This window comes from Bombus pascuorum, chromosome 1 (assembly GCF_905332965.1).
Source record: "Bombus pascuorum chromosome 1, iyBomPasc1.1, whole genome shotgun sequence".
Taxonomy (NCBI): domain Eukaryota; kingdom Metazoa; phylum Arthropoda; class Insecta; order Hymenoptera; family Apidae; genus Bombus; species Bombus pascuorum.
Genome location: NC_083488.1, coordinates 12,890,279 through 12,912,273, shown reverse-complemented (window position 1 = coordinate 12,912,273; position 21,995 = coordinate 12,890,279). Strand labels below are relative to the sequence as shown.

Genomic DNA, 21,995 nt, shown 5'->3' with positions numbered 1-21,995 from the left:
ATCGAAAGGAACAAGAAACAGATTTCGTGTCTTCCACGAATCAACCACTTTTACCACGGTGCCCTGTTTAGAGTCGTGCAACCGGTATAAAAGCTGGCACGCTTATTTGTCTTCAAACGCGTTACAACTTCCTTTCACGGTCTTTTTTCGATAAAGGGCGGCAAAGTGAACCAACGGGCCCTTCATGGCCGACATACCATTAAAATCCACCCTTTTTCGAGGTTTTGAGCGCATTCACCAACAAAACATTGCGCCGTTGGAGACGCGGCTTTACGACGTAGAAACACCGCCGAGGAATATAAAATGTACATACATCGGCATGCATAAAAGCTTCGCGAGTTGCCGGGCTAAGCGAATCACCGACCCATAAACCATCCTTGACTCTGTCCTCGTCTTTGCCTACGAAGCGCCTGCACCGCAGAAATTGAAAACTATCGGCGTCGTTGGTTGGCTCGGTGTCGCGCGCGCGTATCGCCTTACGGGCCCGGCGGAAAGAAGCGGAAAGAAGTACAAAAAAAATTCATTTTTTTTTTTCGTTTACTGCCGTAGTCGCTCAAAGGGCGGGTGAACCGGCATTTATGAAACCGTGGTGAGATGGTAACGAAGTGCGACGATTTCTAAATAACCTCGAAATAGAGATAATTAGGGACAAATTTAATTACGGCCATTCAACACGATGTACCAGCCAGGATGTTTTATAACCGGGCCCGCGTAATTAACTGCGCAAGACATTTTTCCACCGAAGGTGAGGAAAGCAAATCATGGTCGCGGAAAACGCTATGAGTATATCTCCGAAACAAGAAATTCAAATGCCTAAGGACCAATTATATAATATCACTTTGTAAATGAGATTGTTGGAATTAAAAGCAGAAAGTGGTGATATGTGTGAAACGACCCGAATTCGAACGATCGACATGGATCTTTTTTCGCTAATAGGATTATAAAGAAGCATTTAGTGAGTTGGACAATCGATTTCGTTCCTCGCGTACAATCTTTGGAAGATGTGAAACCGATCCTCTTCGTGTTTTACCTATGTATATATGTATTTCGTAGTCGTGTAATCCGCGTTTTTAAGTTCGCCAGCAATATTTCTCCTTTTCCTAATACATACTAAATCTAAGAATCTAAATCTGAATAAGGGAAATTTGATAACAGCGTATATAGAAACGTGTCAGGATTTTTAACGTGATTTAAAGAAATAAAAGATAGTACAATAGACCAAGAAATATTAAATGAAATGATCGAGACATCGTGATAGATCGATGCAAAACAAAACTACATTTTAATTCGCCTATCAAAAATTTTTAAACGTCCTAGTGTTTCTTTCGCTGCTATATTTTCATGCGTTCTTTCGTTCTTTTAAGGTAATCGAAAATATCGAGAAGAAAACGTGGTATAGCCGATGTTTAAAGAATAATTACATCGATACAATTGATAGGTATCGCATCGACGCGAAAAAATTACTTTTCAAAAATACGAAGCGGTACTGAAATTCTTCCTATCGATCGGTAAGGCATACATAGAGATAGACGCCGCTTGCTGGCACGTGCTACTACTAAAGAGTACTCGTTTCCATCGTATCTCTATAAGAGGTCAACGAGCAGTCAGGATTAAGGGAAGTCCTCTTCCAACTCTATCAGATTCTCGTTACGTTTCTTTATGCGAAACCGGATCGTTTCGTTCAAACACCGAGTTCATTCCCAATCCAACACCAAAAGCATGGAACCCGACACATTTTACGATGTCGTTTTGTAATTTATTGCACGCAATAACGCACGTAATTTATAAAACAAAAGTTCTTCGAATAGTTGAACGAAGTTGCGGCTAAGTTATCGATTAGTACTAAATCCTCTCCATTTGCTCCGACCCTAGATGGGAACCCGTCCATAAATCAAGTGCTATTGACACCAGTTTATGGCGTGGGAACCTAAGAAGTAACGATAAATAGGCAGAAGCTTAATGAGAGAGGTTGTGGAAAATGTCGTTGATCTTCCGCGTAGTGAAAGTTGTATGGGCATCAACGGTTCAAAAAAAGTGGTGCATAAGGATACTTAATTAAATACCAATGTTTTTAATTAAAAAATCAATTACTACGCAAGAACTACTATTTATAATATTGTAATATGTTTGTTAGAATTTGAGAAGCTGAAAAGTCTGCGATTAGCGAATAATGGACAATTATCTTTAGATTACTTGGTTGTAGCGTTATATGCTCTGTAGTAAAGGCTATTGTTGACAAAAGAAAGTTGTTTTTGATAGTTTACTATGATCTGTGATTGCCTGATCTTTAAACATCTATATCATGATGACTATAGAATCAAGCCACATCTCAAGGACCGCTTCAATAGAAATAAGACAGACAAGTTTATTCAATTTGTGAAAGAAATCAAAGTCCTAATCAAAATAATGTCACTAAATTATACACTAAATAATTGTTAACAATGAAGCAGTTAATGCAATAAGAAAAAGGAAAACACAGATAAAAAAAATACTATTATTATTCCATTACAAAATTTACAAAGTAAACATTCATAATTTAAAATGTCTCAAAGAAAATTAGTAGAAGCCAAGGGTCACTCGCATCAGTTGTCATGAACAGTTTATTAAGATAAAAAGTGACTTTATTGAAAGGTAAAATAAACGCATTGAAACCGATCGTAAAGGAAGGTAGAATAAAAAGAAGGGAAATTTCTAGAGAATACGCGTGATACCAACCAAGCTTATGGCCTATCTGTCTCGTCACATAATCGCGGCAAAAGAGTCTCGCCAGAGCTGAAATTATTGCGTTTTCTTGGACCATGTCCAAGTACCGACAACTAACAGCCGTGTGATTATTGCAACATATTCTACTATACTGGCCTACATCGATGAGACGAAGATCCCATACTCGATACTTCGACCTACCGATCCTTCCCATATTTTCGATAATTTAACTTAACCGTTTAACAAACACAACCTAACTGTAGTTAACACGAATTACGATTAAAGTAACGAAAGAAAACGATCAAATGAAAGAAATGGATAAAATGAAATTACAGGAATTACTTAATTAAGGGATTTGAATTAGCTTTAATAATATTAGCTTTAATAATCTCCTGGTACGACATTGCGTTCATAAAAGAAATAGAAACGACGCAAGCACCACGAACCAAGTAACATTGCACGTGGTCGAAACTCCAACAAGTTATCATGATCATTAATCATCCCTTTAATAATCACGCGCGATTACACCGAACGTAATTTTGCGTTCCCGTAAACATGCGACCTCTCTCGATTAACTATATAATTCAAGGTCGAGCGTCGTGCGCAACTCGCGCACGGCCTGGAAAAACTAACAATAACAACGAGTTGGCGAAATCTTTTTCACCCACGGTATCGACGATTAAACCGTTTACGAATAGGTCACGCGTTCTCTCTCGCATTTCGTTGAAAAGCACGTGAAACTCGATAACCCGATGTCGGTGAAAGAGAGAAAGAGAAAGAGAGAAAGCAGCGATTAAAGAGGCATGCAACTGACAGTCAGATGACAGCTGACTGAGTGACCCATACGTATCGCCCCTCCCATTGGACGATTCTGGATTTTACTTCGAATCGACGTGTTCAGAGGGTGGCTTTTGTTTCGATAGAATAAGAGAGCTTACCACCTTGCTTACGAACTGGCATCCCGTTTGGTGACAACTAAATCCTGGTGCACGTATACGTCAGAACACAAGACTATGGATAAAGGGTGAACGTCGACAAAGAAGCGTAAACGGCACTACTTTACGGAAGGGTGAAGAAACGGGAAAGAGAGTAACACAAAGAACGGTGTGTCACTTCGATACTCCACGATCGCGCACGGTTCACTATTGTCACGCGAATCGACGACCTGTTTCACGGGTGGCGTAGACGGGCATATACACGGCTCGGCACGTCACTCGCGAGACCTCCCGGTGGCCCGTCGAAACGTGGTAAAACGAAACGGATATAAACACAGGCCGCCACCACTCGGCCACGGGCAATATGGCGTCGCGCTTATTCTAGCAGTCGGAAAACTAACTAGTCGTGAGAACGCCACCTCCGATTGGTCGATCGCACCATACGTGACGTCAGGTCGTCTCGTGACACACTCCCCCGTGAAAGCAACCCCTACGAGTGCACCGGCGGACATACACATATAATTTTCGGAAATATTCATATCGGATACTTAAGGACGATATTTTTATTAGAATGAGAAAGAGATTCATTTCAGAGAATGTATTATTTTAATATTAATAATAAAAGTTATTTAAATATCGACGGTCTGTTCAAAGTTTGTAATTGCACCTGTGTAAACTTCCAGTATGTGTCGCAAGCTGAAAAGGTTTCGAACAGTGACATCTTACGGTGAAGAATAAAACCATAATCTGTAGAAAGATACACATAATATGCATTCTATGTCGAGTAGGTAATGCTGATACAATAAAACTCGTATCATGCGTTAAAAATATATACAATATATTACACGGTGTTAAGGGGAAACTGTAGGTAGACGTTTAAAATAAGATCTAAGAAATTGAAAAATGATAACAGTAAGCCCAAACTATCAGTTAAATAATACCCAGGTTATCCAAAATCGGTTCAAGTTAATTAATGAATGGAAACCGCAACGTGAAGTGTATGTAATCTTATTTTGTAACATAATTCATACATTTTTTGTTAACATCGTAAAGATATAACATTAATAAGTTTGTTCAAGTTAATTCGTTATTTGCAATACAAATATTATAATAATGTATCACTTTTTCAAGTTGGTCTTTAAGATATGGAGATTCTATAATAGCAGGGATGGCTGCTATTAACGGAGCAATAATTAATTCAATGTTTCGACAATCACTGAAATTACGTCACCATGGTTGGAGATTTACTATGATATTTGTATCATCAGGACCAGCACTTGCTGCATATTCTTGTCATAAATCTGTATGTTAAAGTATATAAAAATCATTATATCTTCTTACAATAGAAAAGAATAACAAGCAATTAATTAATTTATAATAATAATACATAACAAAGTAACAATTGTTATTTTCAGTTTATTACAGAAAGTCTGTTATTATATCGACCTAAATGTATGACGTGTCAAGAAATAAAAGCATCTGCATTCATCGAGGCTAATTCATTAATATATTCCTTATTAGCAGCTCCAACAATAAATCTTGCGGTAAAATTTCTGTATTTCTTTATTTTTTATACTGTAATTAATCGACCTTTTACATCTAGACAGTTTGTTATAGATTGCTGGAAGTATAGGATATAGAATTCCATATATATATGAAGGAAAAGAACTTCTGAAATTCTGGTGGAACGTTGTCAGACCTCAGGCTAGAATCATATCATTTCTAGTCCTCTGTAATATGCTTATAGCTAGCACAGTGACCTACTCGCAAATAACATCAATGGATAAAATAACAAGTACTGTAATAAAGATTCATAAATACCTAGAAAATAGAAAGGTATAGTTATATACGTATTACTTAGTATATGTTAATATATGTATGCATTTGTCAGTATGTACATAACATATTTACATATTTGTTCTTATATTTTATACAGGATATAAGCACAGATCCTAAACTGTCAAATACAAACTCACTTTAATGATACTAAATACATTATATAGTAAAACATTATAACAACAAACATTATAACAAATATTAAGAGCAATAAATTAATTCGTATAATTAATCAGTGTGTATGGAATAATTTTATAAAACTTATTAAACTTATTCATTTAGGAAATGTATAACAAGTTTTAGTAGAATTTAATTATTTATTTAAGTATTAAATTAGACTGTATATATCACAAGAAGTCTATTATTGATTATCCATTTCTATAAATCAATTACATGTGCATTGTAATTACAGTATGACCTTACACATGAATTCTCTTTATTTAAATGTAACATCTTAAAAAAATAATTTCATAAGTTTAGAAAAAAATGTGATCATATAAATCTTGGACAATGAGCAGATTCAGTTAATTATCATGAATAACTTCATAAATTAAAAAATAGTTTTAAAAAATGGCTATGTTATAAAATATGATATTTGTTAAAATCTTACTTGGAACATTATAACATTTTGTGTATTATAAAAAGTATATTATAGTTTCATTAATTACAGAGCACAACTTTTCCTGTCTCAGTATTCAAACAACAAATTACTGTAACAATACACATGAACGATTTTTGTGCTTGAATAAATTTATATCTTTATAAGTAAAAATACACTTATATGTGCATGATATTATATATATTTCTATACAAAAAAGTAATATAAAATATTAATTCAAAACATTTTTCAGTATTATATTTAACAATTCTTTATTTTTTATATTAGAAAGTCTATTTAATATTTAATGTTTAAAAAGCTATTAATGCTTACAATTATACATACCACACATCCATGTTTACTTTCTTAAATATATTACTAATAGTAAAATATATTAATTTCGTTTGAATATCACAATTTTTTGGACTACAATCATAAATGCAGATGTTAGTATGATGGCAAGAGTAAGCACATTAAGTACATTTATTTTCCAACTACTAATTAAGAAATGTCACAATAAAAGAGACATATTATGGACAAAAAGAATAAAATAAACAGTATTTTATATGAGCTAAATGAAAATATATTTATATTAAATATAGAACAGACTGAAAAAATTTCCAATTTGTATATAGCTTGAACATGTAATATTATTTTTACATTTAGTGTTTTGTAAATAATGATTTATAATATTTAATAATGATATAATATAAAATAATGATTTATAAATATAATGATTTAAAAAAGATAAGGCCATCATACTTAGAATTCTATTATCTTTGTTAACAAACATATTTTCTTATGAAGTACATACGTGTGAAACAAAATACATACTACATAATAGGCACCACTGGAAATATCAAAAGATTAAGTTGAACTGCTTTTAGTACCATATTTATGTATTCCATAGCTTTTACAGGAAGACATTTGTGATAATGATTATGATATAATGATAAATAAAAAAGTTTTACATATGTATATAAAGATGAAAGATGATTTTGTAAGGATAAGTTGATAAGATTAACAGATATTGAACACAATTGTGTACGTGAAAAATAATTAACTTCTATTATAATGAATGCTTGTTGACTGGCCATTATATTATTGTATTGATAATTAATATATTGTAGACAACAATTAAATGTATCTGTATTTAGATAACAAATGTTACCAGACATATGATAAGTGGGGGGTCCTTTGAGAGAACCCCAGGGCAGTTGCTAGCATCTTCGACCTTGCCAATGTGTCAAATAATCTTGATAACTCACAGTCACTTTCTCACTCTGATATCGAGTTAATTTCAGACTACGTCTAATATCAGGAGTAACTAACCCTTTATAGCCTCCTTTATGTAGCAAAGAGTCTATTGTTTCAATTTGGCTCCATCCTAAATCAGTAAAATTCTGACATTTTAACATAACTTCTGATAACTCAAACATAATTTAATCACGAAATAAGCTATTATTTCATTAATATATGTTGCTTCGTATTATAGAACAACTGTTTAGAAAATTCTCTGAAGGATACAAATTCAAATTTACAAAATGAAAATACAAACCTTGCTCTATTGCTACATCTGGCAAATATGTAGCAGTTCGTTTATTGCCTTTTTCATTATGGAATTCTATACGAATTCCATGAACTCCTATTATCCAGTCTAGATAATCTGCTCCATCTTCAAAATGTCGGAGTATAGAAACACTTACATGTAATCGTGGAAGTTCTTCTAATGTTATGGGATGAAACCGTGAATCCTTGAAAGCACTATAAAAAATACATTATAAAGATATATAAAATATTTTTTATATTGGTACTATGTTTAATATAAAATACTACCTAGTAGTAGCATATTCCCTTAATCCAGCATGCAACTGCATTGCATTGAATGTACCAATACAACCCCTTAATCTCCTATCTTTACCCGTAGTCCATGTTACAAATAAAGGGCTTTAATATAAAAATATTAATAAATATTAATATATTAATATTAATTTTAATAAAATATATTAAAATTTGAATACAAAATTCTCACCAAACTGAAATTGAAAAATGACATGAAACCAAAAAGTACAAGTCTTTCAAAAATTCTAATTTAAATATTTATGGATGTAATTTTATCTACATAGTTACTACATATATCTATTTTTACCGAACATTTTCAAGTATTTTATAGGTCATAAAATAATAAAAATTAAATATGTTCAATGATTTTTCTTATTTTCGATTGAATAAAAACTACTTGAATACAAAAATTGTGTGAACAATATTTGAGACATATTTGCGATATCATATTCATGAAATAAGAATTATAACCTTCGGATACAGCTATAAACACGAAATGTAAATACATGTGATGAGACAATCAGAAGATAAAACATAAATAAAATATCAAAAATATCATATTGGAAGAAACGTATTTTAAAATTTAAGATCATGAAAGAATGAATTATTAAAAATAGCAAAGAAAGTAACTGAATAGGAATGATAATAACAAATACTCACAAAGCTTCGTTACTGAAGTTGGGTGGTTTTGGTGGGTCAAGTTGGTGCAGTTGGCAGTAAAGGACATCGAAACAATAAAAGCCCATCTCAGGCTGAACTATTATAGAGTTCCGTATACGAATACCATTTTGTAAACTTACGGTATTATTACGTGGTATACTTGTAGAATCATTCAACTTTTGCTTTTTCGTTCCACAACAACCAGCTGCCATGGTTTCTTAGTTAACTCTTCTAAGTACAATAGATGCGATCGGTTCCGTGTCATGCATCTTATTCATTCGTTGCTGTTGCTATTGCATATAAGATTACGTTGCACGCGTCCCGCTAGATGTCTCCACTCAAAAAAACAGCTGTTTCATTGCCCGCTATTTTTCTATTGGATGGTTTCTCTAATATCAGAACACATATTATTGTTTTAGTTAAAATTTCAAAAATACACGAATAACCATCAATTTATATATTTTGGATATTGAAATATAATTAATAAGTACATTTATGCATTAATTGAACGAGACTTATTTTATCATTGATTATGGAGTACGTTCCTAATGAATGTTATCCTTTTAAATACATACATAAACGTACTAATTGTTTCGTAGCTATAAATTTAATCATAATACATAATTTCAAACAATTTTGAGCAGTTAAAGAATATAAAATGTTGTAGGACTATATGTTATACAAATTGAGTATATATATAACAGAATAGGGATATTAATAACAACAATTACAATAGTGTAATCAAATTTGATAATATAAAATTTTTATTCATTTGTTTCAATTATATAATAAATTATTAGAACTTTTCTTTATATTCATTCAATTGTGGACTTCATTTTTTATGAATCTATGTAGATATATATTATTATGTATAAATTATTTAACAGAAATCCTCTTCATTAGGCACAATACATATTTTGTCCATTAAAATACATTTGAAGTCATAGAATATAATATGCTCTTTTTAATTGAGCAACAGCATAAAATATTAAATCTTTTTAATTGTAATTGCAAGCACTCTTGTAATTATATAATGTATATTACCACTTAACTTTATTATCTAAATCAATTTTAAGAGAAAAATGATTTCAATTACTTGTAAAAAAATTTATTATGTGCATAAAAACAACAAAGTTATATCTCTTATATAATAATGTGTTTTATATTATTCTACATCAATGTAAAAACATTAATTCAACATAAATATAAAAAGATGTATATTTATTTCATGTTTTTGTCCCTTAAACATGTTAATCTCTTATTTCATTACTAATTGTTGTTATATACTTTAAACTTAAAATATTAAATTTATTCACTCTGAATACTTTATTTTTAATTAAGGACTTGAAATGTTCTATTGTCACAAATCGAGCACATGCAATTCGTTTTCAAATACTGGACATTATTTAAGTATATAAATGGCAGTTAATTAGACATCACATAATGCTGAGTATATGTGTATATATATATAAACAATGAATAATAAAACTATACCAAACAAATGCTTATACCAAGATAACCCAAGTATATTATATATTTTAATTAAAATAATTATTAAATTATACTTAACAAAATAAAGTTTTGCTCCACTTGTATCTGTTAACAAGGGCTTTGATATATATAATAATAAAAGCAGCAATTAATAACTTGGCAGTAGTTAAGTGAAGGTTAGTAAATAAAAAAGGTGAAAATATCAACATGTGGAAGAACACATTTTACTGTACCTCAAAGTCACCAAATATTTGTTTCATCGAATCATTTTAACATGATATAATAATAAGTTGTTTTAACAAAAACGAAGTAATAAGATAAGTATGTTACAGAAAGCAATAGCAACTCTATTTGTGTTTTATGAGTCACAGAATATTAAAATCACAATGAGATCGTCACATTTTCATCTACAACTATAATACAACTATTATTAACGCATTTTAATAGTTATAATGCAGTCCATTGCTTATTTACAGTAGAGGTTCCATTCTATCATTTTTATTACATTGCTATTTTTTTTAGGAGTATTATTTAAATTTCGTAAAATTAATAATAATTTTCAAATAAGTATATACTATTAATTTAGTTGATTATGACTAATCTTAGTTATGATTATTCACAAAGAATTACATATTTATGTATTCAGTAGTATGATCCTTTGCTGTAATAATACGCTGGACTATAATATAACTAGAATTATTAAATTTCAATGTATCAATGGTATAAAAAAAAAAGAAATAAAAATATAAAAGTCCATATTGTTTATAGAAAATTATACGTTATTAAAGGCTTTCACTTTTAAAAATTTCAGTGCATTAATGTAAGCATTTGCACATATTAAAGCAAAATTGATGTATGCCATCAATACAATGAAATTTAAATTAGTAAGTTAAAAATTAGTACTTACATATATATTATCCATGACACAGTCATGAGAAAACAATGATAAGGAAGTTAGTAACTTTCTTTGCATATGATTAATTTAAGAGAATATAGTTTCAGACAATTATCTAATTTATATTAATTTAACCATCTATATGAATTTCCGATAACTTTCGATAAATAATAATACAAAAGTTATGCAGAATATAATAACTATATACTATGTATGAATTAATAGAACATCGTTAGAAGAAATATTATCAATAGAAAATCTAATGTTCTTCAATCTTCACTTATGTATTTATCTAAAAATGATATTCTATATTTTTTATAATATACGGATAATAGAAACATTTTCGCGTGAATTTGTACATTAAACCTTGTGAAGCAGGCAGTGAATTGCAGGCAGCATCACTGTGCTATAAAGTTATTCATATCACTCGTATACTGCAGACATAAATACAAATGGACACAATAAGTATGATGGCAAAGCTAATTGCACATTATGTATAATCTATTTCTTGATCTTAGAATATTTATTCTATGAACTGAATCGTGTTGTTTAACTTATGAACGCATTAAAATACATGAGAATAGGCAATTATATAATATATGTTTTAAAATCTGAATATTTGACATATAGTTTCATCAATGATTATAAATATTAAAGTTAAAAGTTAATGCACTTGTCGTATATGCGTATATAGTTTACGATTATACCAATTATTAGGTAAATAATGATATTAATTACGTCATCTGAGATAACGAAAAAAGACAGTGCCATCATACATAAAATGCTATTGTCCTCAAGGAGGACCATGTGGTATCATAAGGGGGAAACTGTGTATGCAGAAACATACAAAGTACAGTAGGCACCATTTTAAACAATGAAAGATTGCAAACAATAGTCGCCTCCAATGTCATTTTCGTTTACGAATTCCACGATCAGCAGTTTCTTGTGGTGACAAACGATGAACACGGGGCGGAGGATGAAGATGAGAATGTGAGGGAGGATAAGATGAACTTGTTTGATCCCACCAAAATGATGAGTAATCCCATATAGGTAACATAACGGGAGAAATAGGGGGTATTGGAAGAGGATGAATGAATGCAGGATGATTACGTTGTGTCATTACTAATCCATGTTCCTGACTGGCCATATAAGAATTGTATTGAGTGTTATTGTATAGTAGATGAGAGGTGTGAGATGTATTAGCGTTATAATGAACTGCAACAGAATTTGGTGGCAATTGGGGTCCTTGACTAGGACCCCAAGCCAGCTGCTAGCATCTTCGGCTATGCCAATGTGTCATATAATCTTGATAGCTTACGGTAACCTTCTCGCTCTGATATCTTGTTAATTTCACACTACGTCTAATATCTGGAGTGACCAATCCTTTGTAACCACCTTTATGCAGCAACGAATCTATTGTTTGTATCTGGTCCCATCCTAAACACAATAAACTGTGATATTCAAAATACCTAATGTTTGTAGCATAGAATTTTATATTGTGTAGTATAATATAGAATTATAGTCTGTGATAAAAGTATTTACCAAAGGTAGTGAAATATAAGTAAATTACAAACCTTGTTCTGTTGCGACATCAGGTAAATAGGTAGCAGTTCGTTTATTACCCTTCTCATTATGGAATTCTATACGAATTCCATGGACACCTACTTCCCAGTCTAAATAATCAACACCATCTTCAAAATGTCTCAGAATTGAAACACTTACATGTAAACGTGGTAGTTCATCCCGTGTGATAGGATTGAAGCGTGAATCCTTGAATGCACTTCAAAAAGTTCCACATAGTTTTAAAAATATAAAGCAATATTTTATCAAAAATAAAAATATAAAATTTTACCTAGTTGTTGCATATTCTCTAAGTCCAGCATGTAACTGCATTGCATTAAATGTTCCAATGCAACCTCTTAACCTCATATCTTTTCCGATAGTCCATGTTACAAATAATGGGCTATAAAATACACAATGCATACAGATATATGTTATTTTTTATATAATTTATAAATAAGAATATTTTTAGGCAAAATATATCATGGTTATATGGATTAAGTTGATAATCTAAGAAAATATATTTTCTTTGCAAGATAAAAACTTGTTTTTGTATAATAATAAACAGAAAAAGTAATAAATAAGTAGAAAATAATTTAAATTTTTACAAAAGATCCTATAGATACATATACATACATATACGCAATAAATGATTTTTATTTTTATGTAAATAGTATCATGAATATAAACAAATAATAAATAATAAATTTAGAAAGTAAAAACCAACACTGAACTCTACGTAGGCGATAAATTCTTATAATTAAACTCGTATTTCGTTGTTTGGATGCATCAACATTGTAACAAAGAAACTCAAGGAAGGCGAGGGTACACGAACACAACATTTGAACAGAAAAGAGAGAGCAGCTGATACGCAGGCATATAGGACAAAGATAGGTATATAAGAGAAAGAGACGGTAATATGAAAGAAAGAATAGAAAATTTAAAAAAGTAAAGACAATGACAGTAAATATTATTACTTACAATGCTTCGTTGCTAAAGTTGGGCGGTTTTGGAGGGTCGAGTTGATGTAATTGGCAATAAAGAACATCGAAGCAAAAGAAGCCCATCTCAGGCTTTACTATTACACTATTTCTTATTTGTATGCCATTTTGTAATATCGAACCGTTACAAGGAACACTCGACGAATTGTTCAGCTTTTGCTTTTTCGTTCCACAACAACCTGCAGCCATGTTTTCTTAGTCGATTCCTTGAACGGTCGCTACTACTGCAGATACGATCGGCCCTCGACTCACACGACTTCCATTCTTCTTTCTTGCTGTTGCAGGCGCGATCGCGCGCGCGTTCCGTTAGATGTCCTCACACTCGTAGAAACAGCTGTTTCATTATCTGCCATTTTGTGAAAGCGCGATGAAATTTGAAAATTGGCGGTAGTATTAGCGGTTACTTTTATCGCCGATACACGTGTGAGAAGTAATAACTTAAAAGTGAAACAAATCGATCGAATAAGAAAAAGATGGACACGGTACGCAACAAGCGAAACCCTTTACGATAATAAGTATGTTTAAACAATTATATTCGAATCTTCTGTTGTGCTGCACAATGGAGATTGTAAATTTCAAACGAAAAATTTAATACATCATCATCGTAATCCTATTGAAGTGTATAAATAGAAGATTATTACATAATTATACTGTATGCAAAAATAGTCGATACATAATCATGATTTGATTTCAATAGCAGATAATTGTTTATTCTTCATATACATGTATATACATATTTGTATTATTAACGGAAATTTTATTTCATGATGTTCTATAAATTTTGTTCTGTTTTGTATAATAAAATGGCACACGATAGTTAAAGTATCCTTCGTTTTGACAACATGAAAAACACTTAAGAGACATGTGTGAATACAATTGCTTGAAGAAGAAACTATGCCGAGGGCACCGACTTTTCTAACCCCTTACCTGGCACCTGCTCACGATGCATCGGAGAAGCTCAAGGCGTGACAGCAGATTCAACCTGGCAACATGTGCATGCTTGTCCGGTATATTGCTAAGTGGCTATATTTTTTGTGACAGCTAACATTGTATACTCATAGTTTATCGCGTAACGGTTGTAAAATTTGTGCCGAGTGTCTAGTGAAATTACAATCTTCATTTTTTATCTACGGAAGTACACTTTTGAGGTAAACAAAGCATCAAGTCACAGAATTGAGAATTGATCCTTGATTGTATCTGGTATTAAGTGTAGTGATACACATAAACATAAATCGTAATCTTAATTTATTGGTTAAGGAGAAACGTGAAAACGTGAAGAAAAGAAAATAATGTGATATTGAATTTACTATTTATAATCAATTTTTAAGTTGATGTATTGTCATCATTCATTTGAGTACAAAGAAAAACGGAAAACCTGGATGAAAAGTAGAATACATTCGAGAAGTTGCGGAGAAACTACAGAATCGTTCGATGATGTTAGTGTAGTAAAAATGGGTAAGGATTTTCTTTCTATATTTACTTCACGTATGTATGTGTCGCGTTACATTATTCGAATCTCGCTCGCCGATGGTCATTTCCAATCTTGTCTCTTGAACACGTATATATATGTATATGACATACCATGTTTGTATTAGCTATGTACAGTTTATACGTGAACACGTTATATAAAATGTGTCATAATACTTTGAACATCTGAAAGTGACTCACATTTACGCAATCTTTACGCGGCGCTCGAGTCAGATTATTTCAAATAGATACGAAACCTCGCACGGATATTCAATGAATGGAAAATTCGAAAGCGCAAACGCTATTGGGCAACTTAAGAAAATCTTGTTTCTTTTCAAATTTAATTAGAAAAAATCGCTATCGGCGTTTCGACCGAAATCTTTCGATTGTTTGATTTATTTTACGCTCCCGTGACTGCTTCTTACAATTATTAATTTGAAAGAATATCCTTTTATCTATTCTCATTTACCTTCCGGAAACGCATCACGATTCATTCCAAGATATTTATAACTGAAATAGGCATCGCTGACATCGCCATCGTACGTTCCAATTTACGCTCCGCAAATTATCCACGCTTCTGTGGCGTTGATGCACGGTCGAAGCGCACCTTAAGCAACGTCGAGTTAATTACAGTGATGAGACAGCTGTAATCGATTCGACATTTTAGTGGCAGGTCGATTCACATATAGCACAAAGATCATAGAGGAATATCGATGAGAAATTGATGATGTATTTATGAAAATATAATCCTCATTTATGGTGGCAGATTGATTTTTGTGGTAGGTTTTCCACATGATATGAGGCCCAGCCATAAATTAACAACGACAAGCTATTTCACTTAGACACACAAAATGCATTTGCTAGTTTAATGTAGTTACTGTTGGTGTTGATAATGCACTTGTATGCATCCCACGGACGCGGTTTTACCATTTAGGCTACCAAACAAAAGTTCGGCCAGTAACCTACTCAAATCGATTGCGGATAGACGAATCACATTTTGCTTGAAAAAGTGTTTGCCCTATATTATATTTTTTTAATCTCAAATATTTTTTTAAATAAAAGATTCTTTTTATATATTAATGTGAAGATCAATTTATGTTTAAAATAGCATTTAAGTATTATTTAAATTTTTAATATATTTGTGTCTCAGAATAAATTCATTATATCAAGAATGAAGATTAGAAAACAATTAAAATGAATTGAAGGTTGCGCGTGATGCAATCGTCGTGTAAGTAGTTCTTGCGCGTAAGAAAAATCGCATTCCTACGTATAATTGAAGTAAACGTTAAGAAAAGTTGTAAAAATGTACGCGTGCGATTATGTACACATCATAAAGCTTGAACAATGCTCTTCCTGCAGCATTCTTTCCAATGATTGTCTACATTCTTCTTTTCTTGTACCTACACAGCACTTGATTTCACCTTATTCTTAACGCGAGAAATTTTTCGCCATTTGTCCGAGTGGAAACAGTGATCGTTCTTCTATAAAGGAATGGTGTCAAAAGTGCTTTTAGTTATTTTTTTCTTTATTTCGTTACATTAAAATGGTCATACTTGCGCTTTAGGTCATAGAATTATCCTCCACCTTCATAGTACAAGGACGAATTCATTGTGAAATCTAGAGAAATAAGCTATAATACATAAAAGAAAAATTTTGCTATAGAATTCTGCGGATATGTAAGTTATATTCTAACGAAGAACTTATTCTATTAAAAAAGGTATGATTTAATGCTCTCAAGAAATTACAACGATATCGGATAAATGACACTATGATGGTATGGAAGGTCGGAATTTACGCAATGCAGTTCGGGAATTTCTTCAAGATACTGACGCGTCAACTGCGGTTATCTCCGTTTGTCTTTTAAATAATTACATGCTTATTGGGAAATCCTAGCCTTGAGAAGTCACTATTTGCGATATCGTCCAAGAATTCCCACACGTTTTGCCTTGCCTATAATTATCATAAATTTGTTTTTATGCAAAATTATATGCATCGTTGAACTCTGTGTGATTTTCCTTCAATCGTTCGCGATTAATTCCTATAGATTACATCTGTAAGATTTCATCTATAAAATATTCAATTGTGTAGAGTATCATCCCAACTTAACTCCAATTTTTCCCTTTTAAAGTTACGGTAAAGGATCACCTCGAATTTTTTGGTTTAATACGATTCTCTACGCTTACGTATTTCTGATGAAAATATGCAAAATAAGATAATGACAGTGACTAGTAATTTTAAAACTATTATCAAGTATCTTGTTTACTACACCTACGCGTAATATCTTATGACCATTTATTGTTTGCTGAAATAAGATGAATATTAATTTTTTGCTGTAATGAGAATTTAATGATCTTTGTAATGATTAGGAGAGTCTAATACATAATTGAAATGGGAAGTATTGATAAGGAATGAAATATGAATTCTATCAATTATCCAGGATATGCTTTTAGTAATAAATATGAGAGAACAAATGATGCTTCAGCGCGCCTTCAACAAAGCTGCAGAGTATTTGCAGCGTTCCAATCCATTTGCAAGCTAGTTCGTGCTGCTGAACGTCGAAATATTTCTTAGTCACTGTAGAGCTTTCGCAAGAAGGCGTACAGGTATTACTATATTGCAGTTGCATGTGCATCGATCATTCAGACTCGCTTTTTGTTTATCAGTAATTCAAAAATTTCCCTTAACAAAACTCTGTCAATATGTTAACCATTTCCAATATATTATTCAGTGTATAAATGCTTGAATGTATTATATGGTAAATTTCTTTTAATATGTAATAATATAATAGTTCAAAGTTACCATAAGATTCTGATAGAAATATTTTTTAATTTTGATTTAATTATATGTATTAACGAAAAATTTAATTCTCGTATAACGATCGTAAGCTCAATTTTATCCGTTCTACTCCTCTTCGTGAGACTTCGAGGCTAATTGTAATCTTGATGCGAAAGATTAACCAAAGCAACACCACTCGTTAAAAAGTCATTCGTTATGTGTGCTCGAGCGTTCAGTTTACCGGCGAACATTGCATCACAAGAATACATGTGCCGATTGTTTTATGTAAATTAATACACAGGTCACTTGAAGCGTGTTACTGTTTGAGCTGAATTGTACAACGTGTACTGTATGAGCCAGTGACTCTTCTGCGGAATTATGTGTAGATACACTCAAAGCATTTGCAATAATTGAGGTATACATTGATTAATTTCGTTTCAAATGTAAATCAAGGCAGTATTATTATCTCTATGTTGTCTCGAAAAAGATAAACATATTTAACATAATTGAAATTGCAAATTTGTTATAAAAATACAATAGATTGTATCATCAATAAAAATTATTGATCATTTTGATTTGAGTGTGAAAAACTAGTGTCAAAAAATAGGAAATGTAGTTTTTATTAATTTTAGCGTTCATCAATCGCACTTTATGCTAATAACGAGGACTTATATTTCCACTATCATTCTTACATTATCACAGTCACGGAAAATGTCAACCTAAACTGATAAATATTTCGCTAGATCTACTCTATAAAGGTTTTTGAACTTTTAACCTGGATGAAAATAGGAGAATCAAGTCGTCAACTTGCAAATCGAATCTGCTCTCATTTCGTGTCTGCCAAACACTCTTCTTTATTCATTTACGGGAATATTGGCACTGCTGTGATCTGTTTGGACTGTATTTTTAATCTATACACGTACCGTTTTAGAGAATCAAACGTATTTTTTCTAAAATATAATACTTTGATTTTCAAATGGTACACACTACCGACATTCGTGTATATTCAAGTATATATATATATATAATTTTAAATGTTTTATATTTATATATAGCTATATACAGACAACATAAACAAGAATTTTTAATACACCTTAATGACGAAGGAAAAGATATCTATACGACTGTAGTGTTAATAATCCTGACTAGAGATTACAACAATATTGCAATTGTCTAATTTAATACTTTATGGAGCATCTACATATAAGTATTACTATTCTAATAGCAACATCTTATGGTACTGATATTAAAAGAATCTACTAATACAAACATAAATCTTTCTTAGCAGTATTCAAATACTTTTACTAGCTACCTCAGTTCAAAGACGCAAAATATCATATCAACATTTTCCAAACGCTAACAATATTATTGCAATCCTTGCTCTGCCTTTGCAAAATTAAAGATAAACATTAACGATAGCATTACGTAGAATTGAAATAGTAAGGAACAAAAGAGATATTACGTAATACCAGGTTTTTCCTACAGCTAAACTCGAGCCTGAGGTATATACTTGTTCGCTATTGCTTGACATTTTTATAGTCTCAGTAGGGTGGCAATGATATTCATCGTCGCTTGGTAACACATCCTTTACGATGGCAAAAAAATTTTCTAAGGGACATAGTTCTGTGCAACCAGGAATCGTTTCGATCATAAGCTGTTCGGAAACTCCAGTCCAGTGTAAAACCTAGCAACGAAGTAATAAAAGTAATTATTAATAAATACATTTTTAATGTAACATTCCGCATTTTATGGATGAAATATTTACCCGAACGTAATAATTCCCTTTCTTATCGCGTAGCGTTTCTAGAATGAGAGTAGCACCGTATGCAGGAACAATGGGTTCGTCCAATTCCAAAGCTCTCGCAACTGCAGCGACGTTCATTTCGTGCGCTGAGAAAAGGAACGCTTTCCTATCGTACGGTTCTAATTTGCCCGCTTTGTACGTCTTAATATCTTCTACCATTTTACGTATTAACAAACCTGTAAAAAGAAAGTACAAGAATGATTAACGTATCTCTCGCGTGATATTAACAATGTTCCACGTAAAAAACAAATTAGTATCCTTGTACCTCCATTCAAACGTTTCAGCGTTCTTGTGTATGATCTGAGTCTAAAGTCTAGCGCGATTATCTCCTTCATCGGAGTAGGATAAACTGTCTTGGTCCATTCTGGCAGAGTCAGGTTTTGAGATGCCTGCAAATCAATGTTTTTCAACTATCTGATCCTTTAAAAAATCTATATTCAATACATGTACAGTATGAAAGTAACTTCACCTGTTCTTTTAACAAATTATAAAGATAAGTAACAGCGGATGTCGTGTTGATGGCCTTCCCGGTTCTCTGGGTCAAATAATTCATTATAGGTTTATACTTGCTCATTAAATCCCGCGCTTTACTTTGTCGTAGGAATTTACTGTATTCTTCTCTGTACCTTGAGTCACAAACGATAAAGATACATAATTATTATATTGAAATATCAAGAGCTGTCAGGTGTTCTTACAATCCTATTTTTCACGAATAATTCGCATCTCATAATAAAGATAGACACGAACAGAATTACCTGGGGCAATGATGCGGAAATAGAAGATTGTCAGTTTCATAAGGCTCGAAGAACGAGAATACCGGAATCCAAGATAGATTCGGATTCCAGGTTTGCTTCTCCGAGGGTGGGAATAATCCAGCTAGAACTAGCTCTAGAGACAACTGAGTTCTTGGGATATAAGTCGATCGGGCATAGATCTTCTCCGGCCAGTAATCTGGCCCGAAATATTGATCGTAACGTTCACGGAGCATTGTCCCAATCCTGTATTCTCGCAGCTTGCCTCGCTGTATACATAGTTTCACGAAACAATTATCGTTTGTGTTTGCCGGTATGTGTCGTTAATGACTTCGTAATTGTTTCGTAATAGATAATGATTACTTTCTTTATCTTATATCTTATGGAAATAACGTTGAGGCGTTGGAAAAGACGTTTTAGAAAACGTGATCTTACAGAGTTACCGTGCGCCATTAAAAAATTGAAAAGATTAAAAATCAAATATTTTTACATCTTACTATGGTAGAAAAATATATAGTATGAAAATACGCGAGAAGAATGACTCAAGCTCGCCCAGAGTTTTGAATAACCACTTGTAAAGACAAAATTCTTTGAACGCACTTCCAAGGATTTCTTGGAACTCGCAAAATACTTTATTAAACCACACCTTAGTATTGACATAGTATATGAGATTGAGATTCGTATCTAGGTTACAAAGATCTACCAGATGTGATTATATTGAAATGTGTAAGAATAAGATCATAATCGATATTTATAGTTGTGAACTACGTTATAGATAATATACATTAACTTTTAATTATTCCATCATTGACTATTAATTATTACATAAATTTTTTACTTACGTTCGTTAAATCTCCATCACCCATTGGATGATACGAGTAGTCGCGATAAGGATCGTTAGGATAGTTTTGATACTCCCGCTGCGGTACCTTATCACCGTGTCGAAACACCTTGAAAAACATATTTTGCCATTAATTTAAAATTACTTTTCACTAATAATAACTCAAAATAATCACCGACTATTTTACACATTACTAGATAAATGATTATGCACTTTCACTTCAAGTTATCTAGGAAAAGAGGTTATATCCGTTTGAAAGATCACAACTATTTGCATACGGTTGTAAAATCATAAAACGATTGCAAAATCTTTCGATAACGAAATGATTATTTACCACGTGTAACAGTTGTAAATCCAAATTACAGTTGACCATGGTGACGGACAAAATAAAGTTAAAAAGAATTAGCAAAAAATCGAATAACATGTTTTATTCTGTTAACGCCGGTTGGATAACGATGCAAGGAACGACGGGTACGTCCGGAATGTACAATTTCTCCGCACGATCTACGAAGAAGTATATATTCTTGCTCGTGCTTAACTAAAACAACTCGTTGGGTGGGGGTGGATAAGGAACATAGGCGAACAGGTTTGCAGTTCTCTTGATTTTTATCGTGGGTTCCCCGTTTTTGCTCGTTACGTTGATCCTTTTCCTGCTGCCAATCGTGGTGCTCTTCGAAGGCCAAGTACTTAAAGAATGGATCTTCTGGCGGGAACTGTTCCTTGCCTAGGTGACTAAAGTTCAATATCATGTTGTCGAGAAAGTTGTATGTCATCGTTAAATAAAGATTACTCTCGATTGCCTTGAAAGTATCCTATATAACCATGTGGTTCCTTG

General features: G+C 32.2%; 6 protein-coding genes across 9 annotated transcripts in view; 2 read left to right on the top strand and 4 right to left on the bottom strand.

Moving 5' to 3' along the window:
* LOC132905038 (disks large 1 tumor suppressor protein) overlaps nucleotides 1-3,999 on the bottom strand; it is a 523,073-nt gene extending 519,074 nt beyond the window's left edge. For 2 of the 4 annotated variants that reach the window (XM_060956036.1, XM_060956063.1), the window contains exon 1: nucleotides 3,642-3,999. In XM_060956036.1, the coding sequence (XP_060812019.1) occupies nucleotides 3,642-3,663 (22 nt within the window). In that variant the 5' untranslated portion in view covers nucleotides 3,664-3,999. The remainder of the gene's footprint in view (nucleotides 1-3,641) is intronic. The other 2 variants (XM_060956045.1, XM_060956071.1) reach the window with 1 other exon arrangement.
* A 137-nt stretch (nucleotides 4,000-4,136) lies between these two features.
* LOC132905282 (uncharacterized) lies at nucleotides 4,137-18,861 on the top strand. The gene is made up of 6 exons (XM_060956439.1): nucleotides 4,137-4,636; nucleotides 4,770-4,941; nucleotides 5,054-5,182; nucleotides 5,256-5,474; nucleotides 5,575-5,616; nucleotides 18,856-18,861. The coding sequence occupies exons 1-6, from the start codon at nucleotides 4,542-4,544 to the stop codon at nucleotides 18,859-18,861; spliced, it is 663 nt and encodes a 220-aa protein (XP_060812422.1). The 5' UTR covers nucleotides 4,137-4,541.
* Nucleotides 6,951-8,889, bottom strand: LOC132905262 (AMMECR1-like protein). The gene is made up of 4 exons (XM_060956416.1): nucleotides 8,575-8,889; nucleotides 7,909-8,019; nucleotides 7,631-7,836; nucleotides 6,951-7,459 (listed from the first exon to the last, which is right to left on the bottom strand). Exons 1-4 carry the CDS (start codon nucleotides 8,784-8,786, stop codon nucleotides 7,293-7,295), a joined length of 696 nt encoding a protein of 231 aa, XP_060812399.1. The 5' UTR covers nucleotides 8,787-8,889; the 3' UTR covers nucleotides 6,951-7,292.
* Nucleotides 10,266-13,822, bottom strand: LOC132905272 (nuclear protein AMMECR1-like). The gene is made up of 4 exons (XM_060956427.1): nucleotides 13,502-13,822; nucleotides 12,813-12,923; nucleotides 12,535-12,740; nucleotides 10,266-12,397 (listed from the first exon to the last, which is right to left on the bottom strand). Exons 1-4 carry the CDS (start codon nucleotides 13,708-13,710, stop codon nucleotides 12,231-12,233), a joined length of 693 nt encoding a protein of 230 aa, XP_060812410.1. The 5' UTR covers nucleotides 13,711-13,822; the 3' UTR covers nucleotides 10,266-12,230.
* The window catches only part of LOC132904992 (serine-rich adhesin for platelets), a 133,008-nt gene continuing 125,549 nt past the window's right edge, over nucleotides 14,537-21,995 (top strand). The window contains exon 1 of the mRNA XM_060955890.1: nucleotides 14,537-14,976. The gene's annotated coding sequence lies outside the window, so the exon portion shown is untranslated. The remainder of the gene's footprint in view (nucleotides 14,977-21,995) is intronic.
* Nucleotides 18,370-21,858, bottom strand: LOC132905238 (venom acid phosphatase Acph-1-like). The gene is made up of 7 exons (XM_060956341.1): nucleotides 21,495-21,858; nucleotides 21,162-21,269; nucleotides 20,323-20,588; nucleotides 20,037-20,193; nucleotides 19,833-19,956; nucleotides 19,529-19,743; nucleotides 18,370-19,447 (listed from the first exon to the last, which is right to left on the bottom strand). The coding sequence occupies exons 1-7, from the start codon at nucleotides 21,582-21,584 to the stop codon at nucleotides 19,160-19,162; spliced, it is 1,248 nt and encodes a 415-aa protein (XP_060812324.1). The 5' UTR covers nucleotides 21,585-21,858; the 3' UTR covers nucleotides 18,370-19,159.